Raw genomic sequence first — 22757 nt, 5'->3', positions numbered from 1 at the left:
TCAGTTACAGCTCAACAGCTCGAAGTTCCAAAGCCAGCGTCTCCGCCCCGACACCTCCCTCCGCTACCCAACACGAATCACAGGCCGTGCGGGCACATCCGGTGCTTCATTCCACCTGTCTGCACCCTGTCCTTTTTTTTTTAATCTCAGTGGCAACACGGCCAGACATTTCCACACCACCCCGGCTCTTCCTTTCTCCTTTGAAATTAAATTAGTACCCAGACAATGTGGTAGTGCAGGCCTATGTTTCCTTCTTCTTAGACGGGCTAATGAATAATGTGATTCTAAGGCTGGCTGTGCCGCGCCACCCCACAGTGCGGCCTCGCATTGCTTCCAGGAGACCATGGTACAGCTTGTTAGCTGATCTCAGGGGTCCGGTTTCTCTCTGCATTTTGTCTCTAAAACTGAGACATTTTAACAGATTTCTGGAAAACAGAGACTTTATGCCTAGATGTTTTTGTTTTTTCCCACACGTGCTTTTACTAGAAGGGTCCTCACCTTACTTGGGGTGGGCGTTGGAACAGATTTAATCATGTTCCCCTTCGCTGACAGCCTTCCCTGGCTCCCAGGCTGGGGCTCACCTCGCCTTCTGGCTCCTTTCCGAGGCGTCCAGAGAGCGACGCTCCCGCTCCCACTCCCCTCAGCCTCCAAGTGTCCTTCGTGCGCACCAGGGCCTCTGCCATCCTTCCCACTCTGCTTTCAGCACTCAAGGAAAGTTTCGTGAATAAGTGGGTGGGTGGAGAGGTTGGCAGTGGGTGGGCAAACTTACAAATAGAAAGATGCAAGGCATGTACATAGGCGCTGACAGACGTGACTATTGAAAACCGCATCACTGTGCCAGGCCAAGAGAACTCACCCAAGAACTGGGCGATGATTCATGAGTCACTTTTCCCTTTACCGGAGAGCTTTAAAGCAGGGCACATCCAAGTGAACATGTGAACAATACAGTCACTCTCGATGCTGGGCTTTACTGACTGCCATGTGGCAACTCCCAGAGTAAACATAAGGAGTCACTTCAGTGAATCTCTGAAGGATAATAGTTCAATGCTTCATTAAATAATGTGAGATATTGCAAGTTTGGGATTTGCCAAAACAATCCAGTCAAGACTAGAATTCAATAAGCTGCTTGTGCCAAAATGCCAGTCAAGTGCAGGCTATTCATGCCAAGGGCTTGTACATTAAGCAACAAGATTTTTCTTTTTAAGTTTATGTAAGTATTATGACTTACATAGTTCATTTCAAAAAGAGTATTTAATTTAGTGATGTTTTACTTAGTAAAACTGTTTAGTTGCAAGGCACTAACTTAGTCATTTTCATTAAATACTAAATGTTTATCCCTTTGTCCATTACACTAATGGCCGGCTGTAACCCACAGGCAGGGAGATGGGTCTTGTCTCCCACCCCCAGTCAAGGCGTCCTATTACCATGGCTATACTACCAACAACTGCTCCCAGATTTTCCCGTCAAGGAGTTATGGGGTGAGTGAGTTCTCTTCCAGTAGGTCCCGAAAGGCTAGTTTCCGGAGCTGCCTGACCGTTTTTTCCGCTCTCTCACTGTTCCTGCAGAGGGCTTAAATCTCCTGGCAAATTTTCCAAGCGACCTTTTCAATAATCAGATACGTGAGATGATGGAGACGTAACTGAAACAATACTTTGCCAAGTGACAAAGAACACGCGGCCTGCTATTTACCACTGTACAGAGGCTGCTGCAGTGTAGGGCACAGAGTGAGATAAGAGATCTGTAACTCAGGGAGCCACCGGGGAAGAACAGGACAGCAAACGGGTTTGCAGTTTCAGCGTTCTAACGCACATCTACCAGTTCTGGTCAGGCCAGCCCCGGACCTGACTGTATGAAAACTACAGCGCAAAAGCTGTTAAAATACTCATCACGGAGCCGGTGTGGTGCTTCCCTCACGTTAACTGCAAAGATCAAAATTCCAGCCCAGGGCAATGTGCCAGGACAGAAAGTGCAGACGTCCCTGCGTGCAGGGTACTCACTTCATCAGCTTCTGCTTGGTGGCAGAATCTTTGAAGCTCCTGAATTCTTCTCCTGCTTTGATCTCGTAGAACTGGGGCTTGAGGACCGTCTGCCGGTCCTCTCTGAGCTGCTCCTGCCGCTTCGCTCTTTCCTCCTGGTGGAGAAGCCTGCGCTGTTTCCTGACCTCTTCAACCCAGCCCTTTTCATCATCCGAACTCTCAGAACTTTCAGCATCACTTGGTTTTCCTTCCGGTTCTTCCTCCTCTTCCTGAAATAAAAACAGTAGCAGCAACTCCTTTCCCTCAGACCCACCACTGACCCACGATTCTCTTTTAAGTGGCAAGGACCCTCGGAGCACGTGCCATGGCATGCTGGGAAATGCCTTTCATGAAAGATGTATTCTAAGCTGAAGGTCAGACAAATGACATCTTAAGTGTACTCAAGGCTCTTCTAACTTACACAGAAATCTTCACATTAAAGAAACAGCAAAATCTACATAATGATGAAGACATCACCTTTTCATGACGTTCCTGTTGTTCTAAGAGTCTTAGTTTCTTCTTCCTTTTTTCACCAATTTTCGAAACAAGAGGATTCAAAAGCCTAAATTCTTCGCTTTCTTCATCCACTTGGAAATCGGGGTTCTCAAACATAACTTTAAATCGATCATCAGTGAGAATATTAGGAAGGCTCTGTAAGAAAAAGTATAAAATTTTAAAGTTAATATTTGATTAAAATCTGATGAGAAAGATGATTGAAAAATATCTTACTGTTATAAATAAGCCGCACAAAACATAAATTATTAAGCCATTATGAAATTTCTTTTATAACTAGTTTCTAAAACTTTGATAGCGCTTAGGTTTTATCTTCTATCTGCACAACTAATGCCATTACTTTATTTTGCAGACAATTTATAGTACTTGGTCCTTATACATCATGAGCTAAGACTGAGTCTTTTTGGTTACCTTTATGCTTAATATATTAGAAAGAATTTTATTCAACTAACACTGTTAATGCAAAAACACTTCTCAAGGAAATATGTCAGTCTCTCAAACAGTATTTAAAGCATTGCAACTACACGGAATTAAAATTACCACGTCTTTAAACTTCATATTCCAAAACCAGGAGAGGACGTAAACATTAATAGCAAGTCAAGAATTACCATGGCAGGGAGCTGGTGGTGGAATGTTAACTCCATCTAAATTCTCTGGAATCATAAGGATAGTCCCGTGCCTGATAGGGTAGCCTCATTAAATTTTTCTCCTAATACGCTGAGCAGTTCTCAAAGGAAATAGCCTCAAGGTCATTTTGACATAATACACTTTGCTACTGAGGCTCACATGGATAACTCAGGACTGACACTAAATTCTTTTTCATTTGTACCCATTTTTGAATAGAATGTGTCCTAGTAGTATTTTAAACTTCTCTGTTCAAATAAACAGATAATCTTACACACTCGGGTCTCTCTTATACCTTACCTGCGATAAGCTTGGAAACCATATAAATCAACTAAATGGTTTGATATGTCACAAAAATGGTTTGTAGAATAAACAGCCTGAAAAAAAGGCTGAAAATGCTAGGTAGTTTGTGGGGGACTCTACTCCATGGACTTGATTTTACTGACTGTTTCTCTGCCACTGAGAGCAAGTGAGCTTGCGGATGGCAGTTCTGACTGCTGCACTTGCGCAGTTCTGACTGCTGCACTTGCCTAACAGAGCTACACAGAAGTTTGGTAAATAATGTGATGTTAAGGAACTGGCTTATTTATCTGCACCGAAAATGCTATGACATGAATTCAAATCTTGAACACACTGACTACATTCCAGATACATCGACGTCTCTGATTAACTTTTACTTCTAAGACAGATGTAGGTTCTAGGGAGAAACGAAGACAAGAGAAAGTTCCTGACCCCAAAATGCTCACTCAAAATCTAGTGATAAAGAAAAAAGTAATTGTTTGCCACAAGGCTCCTTCTGGAAGATGGTGACAGAGTTCACAGCACCCTAGAGCAAAGAGGGAAGAAGCAATTCCAACAAGGGAGATTGAGAAAGGTTCTAACATCTGGCAGGAGGCTTGAAAGATGAGTAGGTTTCAAAAAGCTGGAAATCTGAAGAGCATTTCCAGCCAGTGAGAAGGGCTGAACAATCTGATGACACAGAATAATGGCACAATTTGAAAAAACATTTTTGATCATGCCAAATTGTAAAGGATTTTAAAAACCATGACTTTCATGTGGAAGGTTAAGGGGGAAGGACCAGGGAGGAAGAAACCAGAGGAGATGATAAACACAAGTGTACCCTGAGAGGCCCTAGGATGGAGAGAGGCGGACTCACTATAAGCCCTTCGGGAAGTCAGGAAAAGAGACCGGGCCTGGATTAGGCCAAGGGAATAGAAAGGCTGGAATACATAATTTTTAAGCAAAAGGTTATTGTGCGGTATCACTGAATTAGAACTGTTAAGATACTGCTGTGGGAGACATGGGAGGGCTAGAGTGAAAAAGCTAAACATTTGTCTGGAGTGTCTGGCTCATGCGAATAGAAAGCTGGCAGCACCATGAGTTAGGACCTGGCACTGAAGAAGCCAAGCAGAGAGGCGCAAGTGGCATAAAGGGCAGGAAATCATGTTTCTAGAGCCGAGCGTCCCCCTGCGGGTGAGGAAAGCGAGCTGTGGCGCATTCAGACGTGGGGCACCACCAGCACGATGACGAGGCAGCGACGCGGCGGAAACGCAGATGCCGCCCAACAGCACTGGTGTGGCACTGGCAGGCCCGCCCCTGCCAAACCCACCTATGAACTTTAGCAAGGGAGAGCCCTCGTGCAAACTCTGGCCTTGGGTGGTGGTGATGTGTCCATGGAGGTTCATCAGTTCTAACAAATGTACCCTTAGGTGGGGGCTATAGGTAGTGGGGGAGACTGTGCATTCAGGGGGCCCGGGTTCTATGGGGAAATCTCTGAACCACCCCTCAATTTTGCTGTGAACCTAAAGGTGCTCTAAGAAACAATAAAGTCTTTAAAAAAAAAAAAAAAAGTAAGGAAAATAAGAAAAATTAATGTTCCATGGAAGACTGACTACATCCATGGTGTAAGGAAAGCCTTATTTGGATTCGGACAGACCTTGCAAGATGCTTGGGAACAAAATACCAGGTCTCAGGGGGAAAGAGAGAGCTAGAATTGTAAATTTCGGAGCAATCTTTAAACATAGGATAGGTGGTATTGCCAAAGATTCAGATATTTTCAAATTAATAGCCATCTGCCTGTTACACATTGTTAGGTTAAAAAAGCAACCAAAGGAAATTCTTTTCTTTTCATCTTACTGTATTAAACAACCATATTTAATAAATAACAGAGAAGTTTGTTTAAAAGGAATGTGTTGCTAGTAATTGAAGTTTTTTTTCCCTAATTTTAAACAAATAAACTTGCCTAAAGACAAGTAAGCTTTCGATGAACAATTATGAAATAAAAACCCTTTAACCCAGCTGTAAAAATATTTCCCCCCGAGATTTCTCCTAGTCTGTTTTCATAACTGTCTTTTTTTTTTTAAGGGAGGGGGTAGGATAAGATGTACTTAGTGATGTTCTACAGTAGTTTACAACAGTCTGGCTAGCGATCTGCCTGTGTTAAGTTCCAAATACTTGTCATCGAATATAAAAAACATCTTCAAGTTCCGCTCATGCCATAGCCCTGGTGGAAGAAGCCCATGTAGATTCAGGCCCCAGTAGGATGCTTGCTATTACTCTGTCCCAACAAAGGAACACATATTAGGGTGACTGATATAAAAAACATTCTTCCAATGCTCTTTGAAATGAAACTGTGCAGACAGCTGAGTAAAGTGGCTGGAACGTCTCGCCTCTGCTAAGCCACTATAACATCAGAAAAGGGGCTTAAAAAAAAAAAAAAAAAAGACTAGGCCTTAAGGGTGAGGAAGACAGGAAAGAGCGACTCACCCATTATACATCTGGAAGCAGGAAAGGAAGGCTGAGTTCCTGCCTGAGGCTTCAATGGCAGAAGGAAGACAAAGCGGGCTGGGGCAAGGGCTGCCCAAGGGCAAGAGAAACAGGCGGCATCTGATGAGCAGTCACCTGCTAGGGTGGAAGAGCCACGTGGCCTGTATCCCAAAGCTCGCACGACAGTGCCCAGTTCTGAGTGCAGAGGAGGCCAAAGATACGGCGTCCAGTGTGTCACCCAGTGAGCGCCTGGCTAGGTCACCATGCAGGACTGATGAGCCCGGGCCCCACCTCGGAGCTCCCATTCTGCTTTTTGAGACCCTCTCTATTAAACATGAACAACTGAGGATTGCAGTGAGGAAAGACTTCTTTCAGACTAAAAGGACCCACCAAGCGGCCAGCGCTGTGGGGTGATTTCTGGATAGAAAACAGCCCAGCGCCTTCTGCAGAGACTCCCCAGCACTCTTCCCCTTTCCTGCACACTCTCTTATTTTGCAGGAGCAAATAAATTCTAAGGAACTTCCAGAAGAAAAGAAGCACACAAGAAAATATGCTGTCGCTGGGAACACGCGTGTCCAAAAATCTCTACACTACGCCTTCACACGGTGCATGCCCTACTGGCCTCTACTCAAGCCAGCAGCAGCTCTATTCTCCTGCCTGCATCCGTGAAGCTGCACAGGGGCCAAAGCAGAAGGTAACTACACCACATTGACTCCAAAAAAAAAAAAAAAAATCGAAGATTCTTCTAATTCTGTATCCAGGCAGTGCAGGGCTGAGGCAGAGTGAATCCTTAGGGTGATGGCTGTGGACCTGAAGGTTCTGAAAGGAGCAGAAGGCTGTAGAAGAGGCTTCTTCAGGGAAGTACAGTGATGAGATAACTGATCTTCAGTATCCTGAGATGAGATTGAGACAACTGTCTAGAACTGAGGGTTATTTGATAACTACATGGAAAGCAAACAAAAAAGCCCAGGGAAGAGAAAGGTTGTGCAGGAAATGTGACCGCTCTGCCTTGCTGTGAAGAGCATTTGCAGTTACAGCAGCGCAAATGCCGAACACGGACTGGGTCCAAACTATGACTTCATTGAAGGAAGGTCACCAAAGACAACATCTGTCATGTAAAAGTCAAGGAGGGCTTTTGAGACAGCTTTGCCCTCCAAAGGCCAACATATCTCAAGAGAGGTGAAAAGTTGAGGGGGAGCAGCAAGGAGGAGCCATGGCTTCTGCCTTAGGGGTTTATTTGTTTTAAAACTAATGAAAAAGAAAGCCACCATTTTTCAGTGGGTACTAAAAAGCTTTAAAAGTATTATTTTGATCCAAGTCAGAGAGTCTATGTGTGACTATACCTTTTCCCTAGAAAGATGAACTACTGCTCTAGTGCAAATCCGTAAGGGTATGGAACAATCCCTGTGGCTCTGAAGATGCCTCGTCCAGTCTCCAGGCCACAGAATACACTTGGCCTAAAGATGCCAAGCAGGACCACACTCAGCTGAGCTGCTGCAGAATCTAAGGACATGAAGCGTGCCTAGGAAACTTTAAGGCAGTAACTAAAAACTGGCAGAAAAGGCTAACAGGCAGGAAATGACACGTCGTGAAAACTGGCATCACCAACACTCAAATCTTTACGATTCCAACGGATCACTGACACCTCTCAAAGCCTCCTGGGTACACCGGAGCTCAAGACATATTTGCTGGAAGAATTAATGAATTAACTATAAACTAGTATTAATGCCTTGGACAAGGTCCAGGTAACACTTTAGACATTACCCGGTGCGTCACATCATGGCAGTTCACCGCCAGCCTGGCGCGTGCCCTACTACCCTCTAGTCAAGTCAGCAGCAGCTCTACTCTCCCACCTGCCTCCGTGAAGCTGCACAGGGGCTAAAGCAGAAGGTAACAATACCACACTGACTCCCAATCAGGAGTTATCAGAGCCATTAAATGCTGAGGGTCTGAAGATCCAAGTTCAATGACAAGTCAAATCGTCTACTGCTGATGGAGCTAACAGATCTTTTAGGCATTCTTTACGATTATAATGAAGGATTCGTCACATCATGAATGATTTTTAAGGCCTTCAATTTAATTAGATAAAACTATTAAATAACAAATCATACAAACTTTGTCTGAACAAGTCTCAAGCTTTTAGAAGACGGAGTATTTCTAGAAATAACTGAGCTCTGATCTGGGTCAGCAAGCCACCAAAAAAGCCAATTAGGGCAACTTCACAAACGCCACTTTTTAGTAGCACTTCATCAGGTGACATGGCTGCAAAGATGGCGCCTGGTGCTTCCAGCTTGAAGGAAACTTGTCTCGTGACAGAAGACCAGGACTTCTCAGGTTCTTCCTCTGTTTGTGCTGTTTAAACAGCACAGAGCCTGATTATTCTTCACAGGGTGACCCCATTAATGCTCTGACAAAAACACCTTAAGGGGCAGGGTAAGCACGATTTCCCCGTTGGCCAGGGAGATAGTTTTGCCTGCGCGTGGTCATTTTTACCCACCTGCTTTGCAGTGCACACGGGACTGCCAGGTTATAAACCCTCTGGCTGCTCCCGCATCAACAGAAGTCCATGCAAGAAAGGTGATGGGTTCCAGGGAAGGGGACTTTCCCACATCTTTATAGAACAGCCTCACAAAAAAAGGCTCCTGTGCTATCTATGCTATGCTGCACCGAGTAACAAAATTTAATTTTAACTTGTGTCCCAGGCTCCATAACAGGAAACGTGATGAGAAGGACTCTGCACAGAACACAGATCGAAGGCTTTTATCTGGAGCCTGGATAGTGCCGCTCTGCCCACTGTAGCAGACGGCGCGGGCTCCAGACAGCTTCCATGAAGCTCATAAAATGACATCATGGAGCTGGAAAGGCATCTCTCTAATCACCTCACCCTCGGCCGACAGGAGCAGCAACATGAGTCCGTGCGGGAAGGAGTCAACACAGCCAAGATGGACTTAAGCGTTCACAGAGACCAAGTCCTCGCTGGCTACCATCAACGGGTTCTTAGAAACTGCAACATTAGTGAAATGACGGATACCAAAGCCAACGTGATCACAGCTGGCTGACATTCGGTAAGAGTTAAGTTCCTCTAAGTACATTTCAGGTCACAGAAACACAACCAACCTTCTAAATAAAGACCACACACATTCTAAACAGTAACTTGCACGCAATCATTGTCACCACTTACTCCAGTTCAGAAACCATGGCGGCCAGAGCCATCCTGGCTGTTCTGGGTCAAGGGGGTACCCCCGGAGGGGCGGCCCTTCCGTTGAAGGGTGAATACACACACCCTCACTCACTTCGATGGGGACCTCTGAGACATGCAAGTGACCAGCATGCACATCTCTGGAACACCCAGAGAAAACCCCACAGCCTCGGGGAGAACGTGCAAACCACACAGTGACCCTGGCCAGAACTAACCGTTTTTCCCTCATCAACATTATAACCAAACGGCACTATTACAAAATGACGTTATTATGAAACAGCGTCATCTAGGGGATCCACTGAGCCCTGAGATGTGAATGAGGCTGGTGGGTGTGCAACTATTTTGACAGGGTATTTAACTCACATATGTAAAGAGAGACAAAGTCATCGTGCATTTACCTGAGGAAGGCGTCCAAAAGTTAAGATTTCAGTAGTTATTTACGGAAGATAACAGACCTGGCTGCGAGGATGCAGAAAGGATGAGGGGCAGAGGGTAACAGGGAAAGCGTGAACCCATTAGCAATCGCAGCAGCAAGAATGCCCTTACTGGGACTATCCTTGCATATTCTACAAGGAAAAAACCATGACCCAATGAAGACAGCGGTTACCCACGATGACACAGTCAGTGAGCGAGGAGGCCAGAAACAAGACTCCTGAGTTGCAATCCCTTGGCGTCTCTGGAGAGGATGGAACAAAACTAAGGACATGAAGCACCCACCCGCATCCACATGGCTTTAACTCTCCGGCTGGAAACCAGAGAGACAACAGAGTGAGAACAGACACACAAACAAAAATCACCCGAGTGCTCAATACCGCTGGCCCAAAGTTGTATGATCAGGCTGCTGCCTCATCATGTTCGGCAGGCTTTGTGGAGAAAACTGATCTTTACAACCTCTTCCAGAAAACAAACACATGTGGTTATCTGCCTGCCAGAGTCAAGCAGATGAGAAAACAGGACTGGTAAGAATGGGGACGTCCACATGTATCTGAGAAAATAAGAAAAATCTCTCTTGACAGTATCAGCTAAATGAAGCACTAACCCTCATTCATTTTATGACTGTGTAGTTTCCTATCAGTAAAATAAGGCAGGCGGCAGTTACAAGCCAGCATGCATACGCCCAATCGTGCTAAATCTAAATAAAAATTGATCACGTCTGGAATTATAGGCAAATCTAGTTAGCACAAAGAAATAACTAGTAATGTAAATGTTAATAAAAGGATCAATAAGTTCTAATACATCCATAAGAATATGCAGCTATCAAAAATACTTGCAAAGAAATTTTTAATGAAATAGGAAACCCAGTGTGATATTTTATTAAACCAGAATACTTTCCATTGCAATATTATCTTGCTATTAGAGTTTATGATTTTAAGAGAAGACAGGAAGGAAATGCACTAAAATATTAATGATGCCTTCCTCTATTAGAATAATATGGGTGCCTTTTTTTTTTTCCTATTCTTTTCTGTTTTCCAAACTTCCCCTATCAAGGATATAGATCTTATAAGCGTGTGGGGGTAGAGGAACTACATGTATTTTTACATAAAATGAAAAAATAAAGATACAAGTTACTATCAAGAAAATGTAGATGCCATTTATCAATATTTTTTCAGCCATATAAAAACTTACCTTAACTTTCTTTTTCCATGTAGATTTTTGCTTCTCCTCTTCTTCCTCAATTAATTTAAGTGCCAGTTCTTTGTTAACTTTTGGCAATTTCTGGTAGAGGGGAAAAAAATGCTAGATTTTAGCTTCAAAACAGTGGCTCTATAAGGAGTGTAACTTCACAAATAGAAGATACCCCAATTTTAAAATTTCACTATTCCCAGAGAAGGACACAGCATGGATGGAGGGATGCCACTGGGGGTCACCAGTGTAGGAACCCTACTGCTGGCAGGGTCACAGGGCTGGCTGAGGTCACAGGGGTTAGGCCCCTGACTAATGCCAGGAGGCCAGATGTTGTAATCTCTGGTTGGAGTAGTAGGGAATCCCTAAAATTCTATTAATAATACTAACTGTACTATTTCCTACTCCTAACAAGGCAAATCTCTCCATGTAGGAATGACAACCCTCAGGATAAAGCCATAAGCTGTTTATGTTCTTCTCCACCCAGTGTTTCATGTTCCAGGGTAACGCAAGTAAGATGCAACCTGACAAGTTCTTCAAGAGCCGGAACAAAAGTGGTCCACGCCCCAGACTCCCTGCAGTTGACACACATTCACCATTTGTAAAACTTAACAATCTGGAAAAGGAACAACAGCCACTTTCTTTGTACTAACGACTGTGTGTATATCTACGCCTCCCCCTGCCCCCACATGGGGGTGAGGATAGTATTTACCTTTAATTGAACTCTCTGCGCACGCGTTTCTTCTATCTTCTGTCGGATCTTATCTTTCCTATATTCTTCATAAGCAAATGGATTTACCATCAATTTCACCTTTTCAAAGTGAAGAAAATAACTGTATTTAGTACCATGTTTCATAGAAACCATGACTGTGAGGCAAAAGAATAGACAGATCTCTTACGATCACCTGCATGTTTTATGAGAATTCGAGCAAGCAGACAAAGAAATGGGTACAGGTCGCTTAGTCACCTAAAACGACTGCCGTCTGTGTGTACCTTGTGGTAGAGCCTTATGTCCATGAAGTAGCCATGCATGTATGCCCGGAGGAAAGGCGATCCAACGAGATGGGTGAGCCCTACGGAAAAGTTAATCAGAAGAGGGCAGGGCCTTATGAAATCTTGATTAAAATTTTAAGGATTAAAATTACTGATTTTTAATAATGGCAACATTTTAATCTACTGCAGCAATGTCTTTACTTATTTTGAAGACAATTACTTGACGTAAAAACGATCAGAAAGTCTTTATGAACTATGACAAAGTGGTAAAGGAAGGCTCCTTATAACAGGCTCTCAGATTTTTGAATTCATGAACCAGTTTGATTTAAAAAATAATAATTTGCTAACTTTTATATTACCAAATAGGGGCAGTCGTTGTGGGTTGGGGGGCATCCAAAAACAAAGGACACTGTCACAACAACAAGACACAGGGGCATGTTCTATCCCGAGGAAGAACAGCTGAAAATTTATACCCATGGCTATAGACACGTGCACGTTAACAGAAATACCGCGGACACACATACTCCACCGTGGCTAAATAATGAGGTCACCGCAATCAGTGCGGGGAGTCATGCCCTGAAAAATATATTTCCTAGGGACACTGCAGGTTATATCAAGAGGGAGTGGTGCTGGTGACCACACAAGGATGCTCTGCCTATGTCTGAGAAGTTGAGTCTATTCACTGGCTGTTGACTAGTCACAGAGAATGGGCACGAGACTTTCTTCAAAACAGCCTCCAGGCTCTGTGTGATATACCAAGTGAAGAACAGTTCAGGCTGGTATAATACTTTGTGATTGTACATCTAAGGAAAACATTACCCTGATTTCCAAAATTCAAACAGCCATCCAGATCTGACATTAGGCACTAGGCAAAAATCACAAGGCTATATAAAATACATCACTGAATGACATCAAAAGGCAAAATTAAACAGAAAATCTCAGTACATGTTAGGTTAGCAAAACAACAGCATGTGGATCTCCACAGCGGAATCTGGACGTGGGGGCTGCACGGTAACAGAATGCGCCAGCTCACAACAATGTGCACTGAGTAGCGGCACATGTGGTTTTGTCATTTCTGCTCCCTCTAGTAAGTGTCAAATTTACGTTTATGTCACACATTATTCCCATTCCAAGTTAGGCTATAAATAAAAGCCAGGAGAAAGCTTTTCACATTAAAACAGTTCTAGACAAAAGTCTGACAACAGCAACACTTCCCATAGTGAGCTCCACAGAAAGTCCCGGGAGGCCTTCAGAAGAAGAAAAGGTTCTGTGAGCAATTAAGCTTGGGAAATGTTTCATCCTTTCCTCTCCTTCCTGGAAACAGAGTTTGTGATGATGTTAAAGGCTCAACAAAGTCCATAAAGAAGTGTATTTAACTTTGCTTGACCTAGCGTTTCCCAAACTTTGTTTTTTTGGTTGTTGTTGTTGTTTTTTGCCACAAGTCTCTTAAAATAACAGTTGACATTCACTGGTTACGTTGGACTTGTACTGCACTCTTGGCAATATCTGGTTCATTCTCCAAGCAATCCTACAGGTAGGTACTGATGTTATTTCCATCTTAGAGATGAGGAACACAAGGCAGGAGGTGGTGAAGTAAACAGAGCCACACAGCTACTATGTGGCAAGGGTGGGCTGTGCCTCTAATGCCCGCAGACCAGCCAAGGGGGCTCTCCATCTGCCACTTTGGCACAAGTAATATTCCATGAACCTGTTCTGGGAAAATCTAGGCAAGAGGTTCTGCTAAGAGCCACAGCTGGGAAAAGTTGCAACTTGCAAGAATTTAATGTTAATAAACTTAAGAAATAAGGGAAGTTTATTGAAGAAGGTATTTCAGTAGGTAGAGTCTATCCACAAGGAATTTCTAAAAGGTTGGATATAATTCTTTCCTTTTTAAGGAGAGTACATTAAATTTAAAGAACTATTTTGGTGATGATTTGGTAGAAAATAATTCTGCCTGAACTAATGAGATACAGGTTAAAAATAAAGTTTAAGAATCTCTACTCATAGAATCTCTACTCATAGAATCTTACTACTGATTCTATGTGTTTGGAACATTCAACTGCTATTGTATATATCTGTTCCAAATACAACTACGTTGCCTGTAAGTTTTCCCACTTTTAACAATTTGCCACGGATCCTTTCTCAAGAAAAAGATGAGCAAAGTGCGTTCTCTTTTTCCTCCCCGCCCATGCCGGGCAGCTGGGGTAGTCAGGCTTTCCCAAGGGGCTGGTGGGGCTTAAAGACCATGGACTCGAGGTTTGAATTCTGACCCTCACATTTACTACCATGAAGCCTCTAGCAAGGTTCTTTACTATCCCTGTGCTTCTGCTTCTTTATCTGAGCCTTTCTTTCCGCCGCGACAAGCTATCCTATGCTTAGCATCTCACTCAGCAGAAAGAGGAGATCTGGAAAATCTGTGTGGTGACTCCACCACCTCAATGTTCAAAATTAAAAACAAAAAACCAAGTAGAGATAAAATAACCCCAGACACATTTTATCACCTTTTCTTACCGAGGTTTTCGAGGTCTGTCTTGGTGACAAATTTGTAATCGTCATACACTGTACTCTCCGGGTTCTCCTCCAGCTCCTCTGTCAGGCTGTCCAGGAAGGAGCACCACCGCGGGGCCGGGCCCAAGACCTGCGGGCGGTCAGAAGGTCAGCGACTGGCGGGCTGACGCTGCGTGACTTTGCAGTCTGTTTCTACCACACACAGGGAAAACTAACCGCCATGCGTCTAACCCGCAAGTGTATGAAATGGAAGAGCATCCACAAAGTAGGAGGAATTTAGGCTTACAAAGGAAAACTCAGTCTTGGATACAAAGATAGTAATTAATAGTCTTACAGTCCAATTATTTAAATACAAATAAATAATTCAGGTCCTTAAATACCATCTATCCATTTATCCATAATCTCTTTCATTCAAAACAGCACCAGAACCTACAAAGGCGTATTTGGTATACAGGATTTAAAAAATTCTGCCATTCATGACAAACAAAAGTCTAAAGTGATTAATCTGTTTCTTTTTAACACTCACTTTCTAATTATACTCAAGCTTGTATGGTTCACTTTAATTCACCCAACTCATTTAAAATTAAAATTCTGTATCTAGAATTCTTCAGACTCTATCTAAAGTGAGTCACCAGGAACAACAGAGGGAATAAAATTTATAACCAACCAACAAAATGTGAATGGTGCAGTTTGACTCCAACTACTTCCCTAAAATCCGGTGACTGCTTTTTTTTACTTTTCTTGCTGTGGACAAAATTCTCCCCCTGCATGTCTCACCCCCCCCCGAAGTCAATGCTTATTCCTTGGGAAGCTGAGCTGCTGAAGTCCTCCCTTACTGGGGTTTCAGACAGAGACACTGGGTCTGACGAAATGGAAGTTCCAGTGACACCTACTTGTTTATTTTGGTAGTCATAGATTATACAAGAAAAAAAACTTAATGAAAATTATTGAATCTAGTTTAAACTTTTTGGAGAAGGGGGGTAGGAGGGAAAGAGTTATGATGAGGAAAAACGGCCGGGAATATTCTTTTCTATTGGAAAAAAAAGATAATGTCAAACAATTTACTCATATCATTTTGCCTGATTAGAAAGGTGACTCCACCCCTCCCACCAAAGGCTGTGGGGTTAATGAACATGAAAAACAACAAACTGAGCATAAAAGGAGCTCCCCAGAGAAGTTTCACATAAGGACAATCAATACAATTTTTAAAAACAGAAGTAAAGGGTTTGATATGCTAAGTAGTTTGATTCTAACCACAAAAGACCATTCTTCAAGAAATGCAAGGCATTTTTTTAAAATTCAACGTGGAGCACTTTTCAAAGGAATTGATGATTTTACGAAATTTTAAGACAATAGCTTTAAGCCAACAAAAATTGATACTAAATGCTACTACATGTAAGGCACTGTGCTAGGCCAGACACAGCTGTGGCCTGAGGCATCTAAGCCCAGCCGGAGCAGAAGGCACAGATGTGTGCACATGCGCACACAGAGCTGTGGCGAGCAATGGCGTCCACAGGAAAGGCCAGGAGGGCTGGAGAAACCAGGACAGGGTGGGGGCACCGAAGGTACACACTAGAAAGGACTAGAGGTTGCAGTGAGTACACGAGCAAGCTGGGAAAATCACAGGGTCCCTCTGAGAGTGAGACTGAGGCACTGGCAGCCGCAGGGTATGTGCTTCCCCAGTCACAGGTCTGGAAATGAGAAGCTCTACCACATAAAGTGCACAACCTCAGGCCAGTCTTCTTTTAGACAGGAGAAAAAGGCACCTTTATCATTTTTCTAGAATGTAAGATCCAAGATACTACCCTTTTGGGAGAGTAGAAATTTCGTCTGTTTTAAATGCTGAACTGCCAGGGCCTAGAAGAGTGCCTGCTAAGTAGAGCGGGCAGAGCTTGGCAGATGCCTCATGAATAAATCTGTTCATAGGTAAAGTACACATGAACGCATTCATGGATTTCATGTATTCAAGGTAGCAGACTTAAGGGTCCTGTGGGGCAAAAGAAATTTTAAAATTAATTCTCCTTATCCAGACAAAAACACTCAAACACCTTACCATAAGACTAGAGGGCAAAGAAACACTCCACTGATGAAAGCCCAGTCTCCTCTGCCTCCTATGCCAGGGGCACTGCCTACCAAAGGAACCTAAAGTAGCTTCCCTTGAAAGCTATACATCAGTTATCAACATGGACTTAAACAACAATGAGAAGAGAATACAGTGTTTACTGATACGTCGTGCGGCGTGAAGGGTAGGAATGCAAAAATTTCTGACCAGATCTGAACTTACATTCACATAGCTTTCCTTTTTTGTTTTTTAAATAATTTTCCATAATTTTCTTTTCGATTAGTTATCTGTACTCTAATGGAACTGTTTTAAACTGCCTCTTGGGGGACAGGTCTGGTTACGGTAAACAATCTCTGCAATCAAATTCAGGGTCATTAAATTTTATAGGAGGAAATATTTCCATCAAAAACAAAATCAAATCTAGTGGGTTGGTTCAGGAAAAAAAAAATCAGAATAACCATAACAAAGTAAAAATAACCAATTTAACTGGTATGAACTTCAGGTTTTATTCATAATAGAGCTTTCCTCAAAGGTCTACCATTTAGTTAGCTGCCAGAGCAGAAGTCAGCTAGCCAAGGAGGGCTTCCCCCTCACCCCCACATCTCAGATGTGCCCATAATGTCTGCGATATTAACTATCGTCTAAATTCTCTTGCTACCAGCATACCCAGAACCTGTGTTAAGCCTTCAACTAATCCTCAAAACTATATTAATTTATTTTGATAATTTCAGGCTTCACAACTTGAGGAAGACCTCTTCACCCACTGGCGCACTGCTCCGCTCATCACAAGTCCCCAGGCTCTGCTCTGCCATCACAGAGCCGCATTCTTGACTTCAGGCAAGACTGATCATGGCTTAGCTGTGTTTCTCAGCACGTGAAAAGTTTTGTTTGTTTCAGGAAACTGGTGAAGACTGTTCTCTGTTAATGACCTTCCACTTTCAATTCTTAAGCACTTCCTATAAAGATAGTGCGGATTCTTTAGCGACTTTAATGACACTCATATCAAACAATCTAAGTGGAAACACTTGCTCTTCCAAAATATGACAGAATCTTTATCAACAAGCTATGGGAAGGCCCCCACTCATGACCCAAATGCAGTCAAGCACCTGCTTGCTCTAATCCGCCGGCGCAGAAGGACCAATCTTAAGGTGTATGAAAGTACACGCCACGTGCCTGAGATCATCCGTCTCTAGGAACACCACCGGTCTGCAGCATGCTAATTTCACGTGCTGAGCTTTAAAACTAAGAATTGTCATATATCCTGGTAATGGACTAAAATGACTAAGAGTGTGGAGGAAATAATATTAATACTAAAATTTTTAGGGGAGCTGACAGAAAAGGGTGCTCCTTCTCCCACTCTACTTTTGAAGAGTCACTGTGCCATCTCCCAAAGCTGTGATAAGGCAAACACTATAGAAAGCTTGAGGACTACAGGATGGTTTCAAAAGATCAAAGATGCTTAGTATAAATGCCTACATTTTTCCATTTATTACTGAGCATGACAAAATAATTTCATTATGTTCCTACCATTAATAGAAAAAGTGTAACAGAATAGCAGTTAAACGTGAAATTATCTTGACTTTTAACTAATGATTTAAAAAACAATTAAAAAACTTGTAAGAAGGGGGGCGGAGCAACATGGCGGCGAGGAGACGCTGCGAGTAAGATCTCCCATTAAAAAAAGTGAATAGGGAGGAAAAGCGGCAGGTCCCAGTGAGAACTGGGACACGGAAGATAAACGGGTGACGCCAGCGAACTGCCCGAAGAAGAAACTGGCCATAAAAGAGGACTAGAAGGGAGGGAAGCGCAGAACCCTGCTCCCCTCCCCGCCCACAGAGGCGGCACTCTCCGACCGGCAGACAGGAGGAAACAACAAACCAAAACGACCCACAAGAACAAACGACGCAGCAAGCGGGACTGGGAGTGGAAAGGAACTATTGCAGCCACCACACCCCGTGAACGGGAGCTGAGGCGAACCCTGCAGGATCCGCCGCGGCGGTGAGCGAACGGCTCCGGGCGCCATTAGAGAAGAACAAAGACCCGGGAGACGCGCACACAGCCCGGGCTGCCGGTAAGCTGGCGCGGAAACGCGGCGCGCTCGGTGCTCTTGAAAAGCAAGTGCAGACCTGGATCGCGGCTGCCCAGGTCCCCGCGCCTGCGACCTAGGCTTGCGGGGAGACGACCTAGGCTTGCGGGGAGACGCGCGGAGGTCCTCACTGAGGTGAAGGTCCCTCCCTGAGTGAGCAGGAACCAGGCGCCCAGGCACGGGAGCGGGGTTCAAAAGGCGCCATTCCCGCGCCACTGAACTGGGCTACAGCCCGCGTCCTGGAACTGAGGGCTTTGAACTGAGACCCGGGGCACGAAATTCGGGGCGTGGTTTCTCCACGACGGTGGGGCACAAGGCAGACACAGCACCCCAAAGCTGTTGAGGTGTACCCTACCATTCCCGCTCTTTTCTCTGTCCCACGGGGTGGGGGGAGGCGAAAAACAGCCCCCCAAGGACAATAGGAGAGATCTCTGGCGCCACCTAGCGACCAGGAAAAAAAAAGTCACTAACACCCTATAAAACAGGACATTTCTTAAGACTGCTTGAAAAGGGCAGAAGGTTTCTGGAGGACCCAGTGGCCAGCCGGGAAGTTATTCCACGCCAGGCCCCTTCCGACCAGCAGTCTGAGCCCACAGAGGGAGCAGGCACCCACGTCCGGGGCAGACCGGGTGCGCAGAAGAGTGTGCCTGAAACCGGAGGCGCAGGGACTGCATCCCGCTTCGCCATTTGAGAACAGGGACATTTCTTCAGTAAAAACTGCCTAAAACCAGCAGAAAGCTCCCCCAGAAGACAGAGATGGCTCCTGGAAGAGCCAGAGGGAGCGGAGAAGTTCACCCAAGATGTCAGTCAGTCCGAGCAACACAGTGTCCCAACGCATACGACAAATTAGAAAACAGACAGTAGGGAGTAGAAGAACTACACGCAACCTAAAAACTCCTCAGGAAAGAAGCACACCACAAAAAGAAAACCATTCCCCAGATTGCAACGACAGCAACTTGGAAGAACTTCTGAGCCTTCCAGAAAGAGAATTTAAAATTGCCATGATAAAAAAGTGATAGATCAAGAAGAAGGAATTGAGTCCCTAAAGAGGGAAGTAAGAGAAATGCAGGAGATCAAAGAATTAATGGAGGAACTAAAGAACTCTGGGAAAAGCAATGAAAGCAGAATAGATGAAATGGAAGAACGAATAAGTAATCTTGAAGACACAGAAATAAAAGAACCAAAACAGAAAAGGAAAGAGAAGTACGAAGGAAAAAGAATGAAGAAAGACTTCGGGAACTATCTGACTCCATGAGGAAAGGAAATATAAGAGTTATAGGAATTCCAGAAGGAGAGGAGAGAGATGTAGGAACAGAGAAAATATTCATGGATATAATTGAAGAGAACTTCCCAAATGAGAAGAAGGAGCTGAAAATTGATATACAAGAAGCAAGAAGAACACCAAACTTCCACGACGAAAGGAAAAACACAGCAAGACACATAATAGTAAAGCTCCCAAGAATCCAGGACAAGGAAAAAATAATGAAGCTGACAAGAGGGAAGAAACAGATAACATTCAAAGGAAAGCCAATCAGGCTGACATCAGACTTCTCTGAAGAAACACTACGGGCAAGGAGAGAGTGGAGGGACATAGTCAACAGACTCCAGGAAAACAGCTGCCAACCAAGAATACTCTATCCCGCAAAGCTCTCTTTCCTCCATGAAGAAAGAATATGGACCTTCCCAGACAAAGAGAAACTCCGGAATTTCATTGCGACTAAACCCCCACTCCAAAAAATACTACAAGGAATCCTAAAGCCAGAACCTCAGAGGGACGAATAACAACGAAAGAAGACCAAAAAAAAAAAAAGTTATTAAAAGAATAAATAAATAAAATCAAAGGAAAGACAAACATAATGGCAAATACAGATGCTAACATATCAATATTAACTCTAAATGTAAATGGACTAAACTCTTCAATAAAAGACACAGAGTTGCAGCCTGGATTAAGAAACAAAACCCAACCTTTTGCTGTCTCCAGGAAACACATTTAGCTACAAAAGATAAAAATAGGCTCAAAGTCAAAGGATGGAAAACAATCCTACAAGCAAATGGGCCAAAAAAGAAAGCAGGAACAGCTATACTTATATCAGATAAAACAGACTTCAAACTCAAAAAAATAAAAAGAGACCCCAATGGTCACTACATTATGATTAAGGGGACAATACTTCAAGAAGAAATAACACTCATTAACATATACTCACCAAACGAAAGAGCACCAAATATATCAGACAACTGTTGTCCTCTGAAAACAGACATCAGAGAAAACACATATGTAGTGGGAGACTTCAACACACCACTATCAACAATGGATAGATCAACAAGACAAAAAATAAGTAAAGAAACTAAAGCTCTAAATAAGGACCTAGAGCATTTGGCTTAACAGACATCTATAGAACACTAAACCCAAAAAAACGGAGTACACATTTTCTCAAGCGCACATGGATCATTCTCCAGGATCGATCACATACTGGGGCACAAGACAAACATCAACAGATACACCAAGATTGAAATCATACCAACCATCTTTCTGACCACGAAGGCATCAAACTAGAAATAAATCATAAAAAGAAGGCAAGGAACTATCCTACCTCATGGAGATTAAAAGCCACACTACTGGAAGACCACTGGACTAACGAGGAGATCAAAGAAGAAGAAATTAAAAAATTCTTTGAATTGAATGACAAGGAGGACACCAATATCCTAAATGTATGGGATGCAGCAAAAGCAGTAATAAGAGGAAAATATATAGCAATAGAAGCTCACATCAAAAACAAGAAAGAACTCAAAGAAACAACCTAATCTCGAAGCTCAAAGATCTAGAAAAAAAGAACAACAAAAAAACCCCAGAACCAGTAGAAGAAAAGAAATAATAAAACCAAAGCAGAAATAAATGAAATTGAAACTAAAAAAACAATCCAAAAGATCAATGAAACCAAGAGCTGGTTCTTTGAAAAAATAAATAAAATAGACAAACCCCTAGCCAGGCTCACAAAGGAAAAAAGGGAGAAAGCACAAATACACAGAATCATAAATGAAAGAGGAGAAATCACAACGGACACAGCAGAAATCAAAAGAATAATCAGTAACTACTATGAACAGTTATATGGAAACAAGTTCAACAATCTAGAGGAGATGGACAAATTCCTACAACTCTACAATCACCCAAAGCTAGATAAAGAAGAAATAGAACACCTAAACAGACCAATTACAAGCAGCGAAATTGAAATGGTAATTAAAAACCTCCCCAAAACAAAAGCCCAGGACCTGATGGATTTACAAATGAATTCTACCAAACATTCAGAGATGAATTAGTGCCTATCCTTCACAAACTCTTCCAAAAATTGAGAAGGAAGGGACAATACCAACACGTTCTATGAAGCCAATATTACACTAATACCAAAACCGAATAAGGACAACACAAAAAAGGAAAACTATAGGCCAATCTCCCTAATGAACACTGATGCAAAATCCTCAATAAAATTTTAGCTATCAGAATCCAACAATGTATCCATAAGATAATTCACCACGACCAAGTTGGATTCATTCCAGGGGCACAAGGATGGTTTAACATCCGAAAATCAATCAACGTTATCCAACACATCAACAAAAAGAAATATAAAACCATATGATATTATCAATAGATGCTGAGAAAGCTTTCGACAAAGTGCAACACCCATTCATGATAAAAGCCCTTGAAATTCTTGGGATACAAGGAACATACCTCAACATCATAAAGGCCATCTATGACAAGCCAACAGCCAGTATCATTCTCAATGGTGAAAAGCTGAAAGCAATTCCATTAAGATCTGGAACAAGACAAGGATGTCCACTCTCACCACTGCTTTTCAATATAATACTGGAAGTCCTAGCCAGAGCAATAAGACAAGAGAAAGACATCCAAGGAATCCAAATAGGAAAGAAGAAGTCAAACTATCACTATTTGCAGATGATATGATAATATACATAGAGAACCCCAAAATCTCCACAGAAAAACTAATTCAACTCATCAATCAATTCAGTAAAGTGGCAGGATACAAAATCAACACGCAAAAGTCAGTAGCCTTCCTATACACAAACAATAAATCTGAAGAAGAAGAAATCAAAAAAACCACCCCTTTTATTATCGAACAAAAAAAATCAAATATTTGGGAATAAATCTAACAAAAGAGGTAAAGGACCTATACAAAGAAAACTATAAAACACTGTTAAAAGAAATAGAAGAAGACACAAAGAAATGGAAAGACATCCCCTGCTCATGGATTGGAAGAATAACATTATTAAAATGGCCATCCTACCAAAAGCAATATACAGATTCAATGCTATTCCAATCAAAATCTCAATGGCATTCTTCAAAGAAATAGAACA

The 22757-nt window shown here is 42.9% G+C and overlaps 1 protein-coding gene across 2 annotated transcripts in view; it reads right to left on the bottom strand.

Moving 5' to 3' along the window:
• Window positions 1-22757, bottom strand: part of NOL10 (nucleolar protein 10) — a 79600-nt gene that overhangs the window by 11121 nt on the left and 45722 nt on the right. For both annotated transcript variants that reach the window (XM_037528529.2, XM_054701388.1), the window contains exons 14-19: window positions 14245-14371; window positions 11734-11813; window positions 11453-11551; window positions 10744-10833; window positions 2493-2666; window positions 1998-2245 (exon numbers count right to left, since the gene is read on the bottom strand). In XM_037528529.2, the coding sequence (XP_037384426.1) occupies window positions 1998-2245; window positions 2493-2666; window positions 10744-10833; window positions 11453-11551; window positions 11734-11813; window positions 14245-14371 (818 nt within the window). The remainder of the gene's footprint in view (window positions 1-1997; window positions 2246-2492; window positions 2667-10743; window positions 10834-11452; window positions 11552-11733; window positions 11814-14244; window positions 14372-22757) is intronic.

This window comes from Talpa occidentalis, unplaced genomic scaffold, assembly GCF_014898055.3.
Source record: "Talpa occidentalis isolate TD23 unplaced genomic scaffold, MPIMG_talOcc4v2.1 talOcc4.5, whole genome shotgun sequence".
NCBI classification, from domain to species: Eukaryota; Metazoa; Chordata; class Mammalia; order Eulipotyphla; family Talpidae; genus Talpa; species Talpa occidentalis.
This window is presented reverse-complemented; position numbering and strand designations above follow the sequence as displayed.